The 8,236-nt window shown below is 41.3% G+C and overlaps 1 protein-coding gene across 1 annotated transcript; it reads left to right on the top strand.

Annotated features, from left to right (window-relative positions):
- Positions 1-5,268: 5,268 nt before the first annotated feature.
- LOC311070292 (galectin-5-like) lies at positions 5,269-6,877 on the top strand. Its single transcript, XM_084094074.1, has 4 exons — positions 5,269-5,358; positions 5,545-5,633; positions 6,222-6,378; positions 6,539-6,877. The coding sequence occupies exons 1-4, from the start codon at positions 5,323-5,325 to the stop codon at positions 6,683-6,685; spliced, it is 429 nt and encodes a 142-aa protein (XP_083950200.1). The 5' UTR covers positions 5,269-5,322; the 3' UTR covers positions 6,686-6,877.
- Positions 6,878-8,236: the final 1,359 nt, after the last annotated feature.

Here is an 8,236-nt window from a genome sequence, read left to right as displayed (position 1 = left end):
CTCACATCAGGTGCACAGTGGTTAAAGACTCCATGTGTTTTAGAGAAGACAGCTGTCTAACACATTTACAAGTGATGAATAGTTTACACTTTAGATTGATTAGGGGATATAAATCATTTACAACACTTTCTGCATCCCCTAATTGCTGCATGCATACAAAAAAAAAAAATATATATATATATATTATTTATTAAACATTTATGAAATGCATATTCATGTTTTGTAATTGATTAGTTAATCATTTACTAATCACTAGTAAATGACTTGAAATGGAATTTACAAAACATACATAAAATGTTAGTATATCACTTGCTACTCATTTATGAATGTTCTGTAAATGATTAGTTCATCATTAATGTCACAGTGTCTGGTTTCTGTTCCCTTGGTGTCCACTAGAGGTCCCCTTCCCCCATGGTGTCATTCTCATTATAAACTGCATTTCCCACAATCCTTGTCTGCACTCATCACTGTTCATTGTACCCAGCTGTTCCCCATCATGATTGTTAGTTCTGTGTGTATTTATACCGTCTGTTTTAGTGTTTGTTACGGAGTCCTTGTTATTCGTCACACCACCTTTGAGGTCTGTTGACTGTCTGTGTCTTGTTCTGTTTGTGTATTTTTGGATTGCTTACATTGAGTTTGACCTTTGCCTGGACTGTTTTCGAATACGGATTTCCCCAATAAATATTACTGACTGCTATTGGATCTTCTCCTCTTTTCCTGTGAGTGGATCGTTACAGAAGGACTCCGTCAAACACAAGATCCAGTGGTATGTATGCCAATGTCTCTTCCCCAGCCACCGAGCGGGAGAGAAGACAGATTTTTTTTTTTTTTTTCACTTTAATTTTTATTGTATTTTTAGTATGTCACAAGTGTTTACAATCAAATACAACTTTCCAAATAGAAGAAAAGGCTAATTTGAGTCAGACATGATAAGCCATTTCAATAACAGGCAAATAACTGAAACAACCAGAAAAAAAAAAAAAAAAAAAAAAAAAAAAAAATTATTATACAATAAAAACAGCCTGTGTTGAGAATGCTGTAGAAAAAGTAAAAACATGGTGCATACAGAAAAGGGAAGACAATTGGGTATACTTATGTCCAAAACTTTGGTGAGTACAGTTTGAGAGCCAGTGACCTTATGATTTGTCAAAGTAAAGTTTCCATTTTTGCCATCTTTTGGCATACAAGTCCACCTTCAGCATCAAGGCTTAGTAATACTGCTGTCTTATTTTCCCTTACTATTTTATCTATCAAATGTAGAGTCCTCCTAATATTATCATGTGTTTGGCGGCTTTTTATAAATCCAGTCTGGTCTTCGTCTATTAATTCAGGAAGGATAGTCTCTAGTCTTTTTGCTATAATTGCTGTATGCATCTTATAATCCACATTAAGAATTGAAATAGGCCCATAATTGCAACTAAATTCCCTGTCCTTACCCTCCTTTGGAAGTACTGAGATAATTGCCTCATTCCATGAAGGTGGAAGTTTACATTCTTTTTTAATCCAGTTAAATGTTTTTAACAGGAGTGGGGCTAGTTGTTCTTTAAAGGTTTTATACCACTCTGCAGGAAAGCCGTCACTACCTGGTGTTTTAGATGTTTTTAAACTCCCAATCACTTTATTTATTTCTTCTAGTGTGAAATCTGCTGTAATGAAATAGTTTTGTATTTTGCCTATACTCGGTAAATCCAGAAGAAGACAGATTTTTGAGGGGACCCGGTTGGTCAAATTTCGTGGGACCCGTAGAGGCCGCAATAGAGGAGGTGGTCGAGAGGAATCCCGACACCACTCTCCACTCTGGCCCCTCTTCGACCCTGGGTTGGTGATGTCCAGCCCAGAGCCCCATCCGCCGCTGATTCCGCACAGCCCAGAGCCTGCACATTGCCATCAGAAACAGTGGAGGAGGGGTAAGACCTCCTGTCTCCCCAAAGAACCAGAGGTGGAGCCTCACTTAACTTTGTTTGAATGTTTCACTTGGTGGGATCGTCTCACTGAGCAGAGTGCTGCATTCCCGGTAGATTCCGGGGAGACCGCAGCATCCACTCGCTCTCGAACACGGAGAGGGAGAAGGAAGACGCCCTCCGTGACGGTCCCGGTGGTCCGGTGGTCCCTGTTCCGGTGGTCCCTGTTCCGGTGGTCCCTGTTCCGGTGGTCCCTGTTCCGGTGAGTCCGGTGGTACCCGTTCCGGTGGTCCCAGTTCCGGTGGTCCCAGTTCCGGTGGTCCCGAGTCCGGTGGTCCCAAATCCGGTGGTCCGGAGACGGAGGAGGAAGAGAAACCCCTCCTCAATGACTTGTCCCGTGGCTCCTAACCCAGAGACCATTCCGGAGGTGACTGCCATCCCTGACGTGCCGCCCAGGCGCCCTGCCCTGCCGGCCCCGCCCAAGCTGCTCGCCTTGCCGGCGCCACCCCAGCGACCTGGCACGTCTGCTGATCCAGAGACTGTTCATGGCACGTCTGCCGATCCAGAGACTGTTCATGGCACGTCTGCCGATCCAGAGACTGTTCACGTCACGTCTGCCGATCCAGAGACTGTTCAGGTCACGTCTGCCGATCCAGAGACTGTTCAGGTCACGTCTGCCGATCCAGAGGCTGTTCAGGTCACGTCTGCCGATCCAGAGACTGTTCAGGTCACGTCTGCCAATCCAGAGACTGTTCACGTCACGGCTGTCGAGCTAGTATCTCCGGACAAGATGGCCGCCGCGGAGCTGGTGTCTGTTCCTGAGCCGGTGTCTGTTCTTGTTCCTGAGCCGGTGCCTGTTCCTGTTCTGTGGCCGCCCGAGGGGTCGTCTCCGCCGTGGCCGCCCGAAGGACTGTCTGCTCTGCCCTGGCCGCCTGAGGGAAAGTCTCCGCTCTGGCCGCCCTATGGACTGTCTGCTCTGTCCTGGCCGCCCGATGGATCGTCTGCTTCGCCCTGGCCACCAGCTAAGCCATCACCCCCTGTTTATGTTCCCCTCCATGGTCCTGGCCCTCCACCCCTCCCCCTGATCCTCCACCGTTCCACCTCCCTCCTGGACTTTTGTTGAGTTTTGTTTTTTCTTATGTCTTGGAGCGTCTGGTAGCCGCTCCGTAGAGGGGGGGTTATGTCACAGTGTCTGGTTTCTGTTCCCTTGGTGTCCACTAGAGGTCCCCTTCCCCCACGGTGTCATTCTCATTAGAAACTGCATTTCCCACAATCCTTGTCTGCACTCATCACTGTTCATTGTACCCAGCTGTTCCCCATCATGATTGTTAGTTCTGTGTGTATTTATACCCTGTCTGTTTTAGTGTTTGTTACGGAGTCCTTGTTATTCGTCACACCACCTTTGAGGTCTGTTGATCATCTGTGTCTTGTTCTGTTTGTGTATTTTTGGATTGCTTACATTGAGTTTGACCTTTGCCTGGACTGTTTTCGAGTATGGATTTCCCCAATAAATATTACTGACTGCTATTGGATCTTCTCCTCTTTTCCTGTGAGTGGATTGTGACAATTAACACTTATAAATGACTTACAACTGAACATTATTATAAAGTGTTACCCACTTTTAATACCGTGGGGAAAAACTGTCACAACATTAAGGGTGTAAAATTGTATAATTTCATAGAAAGATATAACAAAGCTAGACCTATGACAAAGAGGTTTATTTTTACCTGTAATGTACGTTTCTTTCATACAGGCCCTCACTCAGAAACTCCAAATATGCCTCACAGAAGTAGTGTAACTTATGACATTCCAGACAATCCCTAATATGGACAAAGTCATCAGGCTATCGCTGTAGATGAATAAAGATAAGACAGAAACGCTTTAACTGATCAAACATGGAATTACTGTGAAAGTCATGCAGTTATTAACATGGAATATTAATTATTAACATGAATCAAACATGAACACAATCACACAACGTCCACAATATATTTTATCTGTGCTCTTTAATCTATCTCATATATTTCCATAAGAATAAAGTATATTTATAATGCAATGCTGATCAACAGCATGTATTACAGTTAGAATACTATAAAATAATATATTTCCGGTCTCATTCTTTGATCAGAAGCCACATCAGATCAGAACAGTGATGTTATGAAGTGAGATTGGAGTAAAATATGTTAATAAATGTGCATTTTGTTGGAAAAGCTTCTCATTAACTCAGAGAGAAGAGAGGGTGAGAAAACAAAGCTGGTATTGCGAAAATGAGCATTGAAACCATTTTTAAAGTGTTCTTAAAACAACATGTTAAAAGCATCATCTCTTAAGAATCGTTTGCTCATTAAAGGTGAACTAAGTAACTTTTTTACCTTAACTGAACAGCTTCGGAGTCATTGGAATGGTTATATTACTTATTTCGGGTTGAATGGTGGTCGTTTCGCACCCCCCTGGTGCCCATGAGCGGAAAATACGCACTTGCAAGTTTGAGCCGGAGGGCCACCGGCCGCCGCGTCAGGAAGTATTGCGTGATATCGGGTCTCGCGATGTAAACAATTGCCTTACGGCCGAAAGAAATCTGCTAAAATGCTGTCATTATTGCGCTCCCTCACGCTGTTCGAACCCGAATGAAGAAGACGTTTTAAAGAATGTCCCATCTGCTTTGATGTCGTTGATCTACTAGCCTCTGGTGTCTGAGAATCGCCAAAGAGTTTTTACAACAGTGTTGTCAAATATCTATTCCGAAGCTGTGGGGGGAGCTCTAGAGAGAAACCTGCGAGCAAAAAGCGAGAATACAGTGAAGAAATCCCGAAACTACTGAACCCTGCTTTAATTGGACTGGTGTTTGTGTCATTCACCGCAACAGAAATTTTGCAGCAGCCGAGTAACTTCAAACCCAGGCTTTAGAATGATAACCATAATCATTAAAAAAATTTCACCCCTATCTGTAGCACATAACACAGATAAAATATTATCAGATACTTAGAAGATCATGGATGTTTTACCTTCAGATTTCAAACAGCCATTATAAAGACATGTATGTGAATGATCTGTGTGTTGTAAAAATACAGGCTTCATGTCAAAAACTGGGGAAATCTTTTCCAGAGTTGATAGTATTATTTTGTATTGTACATGACCACAAAATTATTTTCTTTCTGCTGTATTTCCTAAAATATATGTCTCGGTTCAAGAATCAATGTTCAAATAAAACTGCATAATTCCACTTGTGTTGGATATGGTAGAACTGTTATAAGCTAATCAAATTTTAAGTAAACACCTACGCATACTGTATGTTTGAGGGTGGTGTCGCCACCATATAAATATCTCGATCCACTCCTGGATGATAACTTCTGTAAGTGGTGTCAGCCTTGAATACAATACAAACTTTAGGATTTGCAGGAGAACAACATCTGTCGAAATGGCTCTGCAACAGCAACCGCAGTTTTCCAAGCCAGTAAGTCACCAATTATATTGAAATGATGATTGATATGATTTGGACATCATATTTTTTAAGTATCTTAAATAGAAAGATTTTTTAATGGATTGTTCAAAGTGGATTTGACCTAATTAAAATGTTAGCATGCTGTAAAATTTAGCTGTATTATACAAATGATCTTGAATTACTTTGACCCACAATCAGGTGGTCCCGTATAAGAGCTTCATCCGTGACGGACTTCAGTCTGGCAAAGTCATCGTCGTCCAAGGAATCATCAGTACTCAAGCGAATGGGTTTGACAATGTTTATTCTTCCATTAATAATTCTGCTGCACTCGTCGTGTGCATTTGTGGATTGCTGTGTGTGTGTGTGTGTGGATCTGGCTTGTGCATTTGTGGACTGCTGTGTGTGTGTGTGTGTGTGTGTGTGTGTGTGTGTGTGTGTGTGTGTGTGTGTGTGTGTGTGTGTGTGTGTGTGTGTGTGTGTGTGTGTGTGGATCTGTCTTGTGCATTTGTGGACTGCTGTGTGTGTGTGGATCTGTCTTGTGCATTTGTGGAAGGTTTTGATACTGTTTTCACTCCATAAGCTAGAATATAAAAAGCTAATTGGCTGGTTTTAAGTTAAGCTTTGTTAAATAGTAATATTATAGTTATTTAAGCATAAATATTTATCAATATCTTATTTTAAATTCGTAGTTGTTTGTAGATGGATATTTCACAATAGCAAAGCAGCTTCTGAGAATTTATCTTTGAAAGATATGACATCATCTTGCAACACAAGGTTTTTTTTCCATCACCTAATGATGCACAGAAATCCCTACTTGACATATAAAACATATTTTTCCAAAAGTATAATTCCCTTTGCTTTTATTTCTCCAACAGATTTGAGCTTAACCTGCATCACAAACTTGGAATTGCATTTCACTACAATATTCGTTTTAATCCGAATGTGGTTGTCCGCAACACTTTTGAGAATGGGAAATGGGGTGCGGAGGAGCGATGTGGACCCATGCCATTTAGAAGAGGGGAACAGACTCTGGTAAACATGTAGATTTATTATTGCCTGTTTTTCACTTTCTGCTCAAATGGACAGTGTCGATAAGACTGTAAATATGCTGGACAAAGACAGTACAGTAGAGGTTGGGGAAATCTGTTTTTAAAGTTCATGAAATCTTTCTCATTGTGCTTGTGCTTTTCAGGTGACCATTTTCTGCCATTGTGATCATTATAAGGTGTTTGTCAATGGTGAAGAAACTCACACTTACAAGCATCGCTTCACTAAACTGCAGGAGATCGATGTTTTGGCAGTTAGCGGAGACATACAGCTGGACTTTGCGCAGCCCTAACAGGGATTTCATCCAGATCCATTACGTGTTCAGAACATGCATTAATCTATGTAAACTTGTACACGTAAGATGCTAAAAAAGACCATTCACATTTATATGCATCAATTCACATGCAAAGATGTTTCACTTGCCTGCATCGTAATCTGATACCCATGTGTTTGTCCACAGTTTCAGTGATGGTAATAAATAAAAATGAATAAATAAACATTGGTGTGTCCAACCCATTTGTGTTTTTGCGCAAATCTAGTTAAATATGCCTACAAACTGAATTTGCTATATTGCACAAGTAAATTATTACCAGTGAAAAAGACGCAGGGTTGCCACCCGTCCCATAAAATACAGGATCGTCCTGTATATACAGGTGAAATTATGTGTCCCGTATCAATTTGTCACATATTTTAGGCCCACATTTTGCAGTGTGGAGAATATCAATAACAAATATAAAGAAATCAGTTTCACAATAAAGTAGAAGCGAAGCTCATTTCCGCGAGTTTAGCGGCGAGTCTCGAGATCATGCGCTGTAAACCCGCTCTGTTTATAGCCATGTCGAGCTCAAGCCCACACCTCAAACAAAAGAAGCTCTAAAGAAAGAAAAGGGTTTTTCTGCACAGTTTGCCGAAAAGCATTTTCTGTTGTTCAGGGTGGACTGTGCTGCTAAAGGGGTATGTATAGGCATATTAGGGTTTTTCTTTTGTTTTTTATTTTTATTTAAACATTCCATACGTTATCAGAGCTTGATATACATGCAATTATTAGACATTATTAGACAGATCATTAATTAATAGATTATTAATAATGATATTTATTATTTATATATAGGCTTATTAGGCTATAGCCTAATCCTATCCGTTGCGTCTCTTCAGAAACCAAACCAGCTCTCTGTCAAGAGTAGCCTAATAATCAACTAAGAGACATTTTCTAGTCTAGCCTAAATGTTTGCTTCTTGATCTGCTGCTGGTCTGAGTGGCATACGCCATACCTGTCAAGTTTTGGATTTGAAAATAAGGGAAATTTTCCGGCGCCCACCGCGAGCTGTCCCACCACCCCAACCAGGCTCCAGTATCCCTTACATTTTAAGACAGGTGTACAAGAAAGCTAAAATCACCACTTGTCAACCACTTATAAACTACAATTGGCTTTATGCACAGCTGCACTACTTCCTGAACTTCAGCCAGCTCCTTTGTTTCCTGTCTGCCATTATTGGACAAACTGATTAATCCAGGTGTGTCTGATTATTGTTGTTGTGACTACTGAGGTCAGGCACACCTGGATTAATCAGTTTGTCCAATAATGGCAGACAGGAAACAAAGGAGCTGGCTGAAGTTCAGGAAGTAATGCAGCTGTGCATAAAGCCTATGATAGGCCTACCTTTGTTGACATTGACATGCTGTGAACATTCATTATATCCTAAATGAAAACACAAAAGAGTATATATGAAGAGCATTTATTGTGATCCAACGTCGGATACTCTTATAGGTTACTCCTGTGGATCACGGCTGAACGCGTCTTCTCCACACTCACTTACAAACAAACATTTTTTTCGCCTATCGT

The sequence above is a fragment of the Abramis brama genome (genome assembly GCF_963993115.1).
Source record: "Abramis brama genome assembly, chromosome: 20".
In the NCBI taxonomy this organism is placed as follows: Eukaryota; Metazoa; Chordata; class Actinopteri; order Cypriniformes; family Leuciscidae; genus Abramis; species Abramis brama.
Note: the sequence above shows the minus strand (reverse complement) of the source record. Positions and strands in the feature narration are given on the sequence as shown.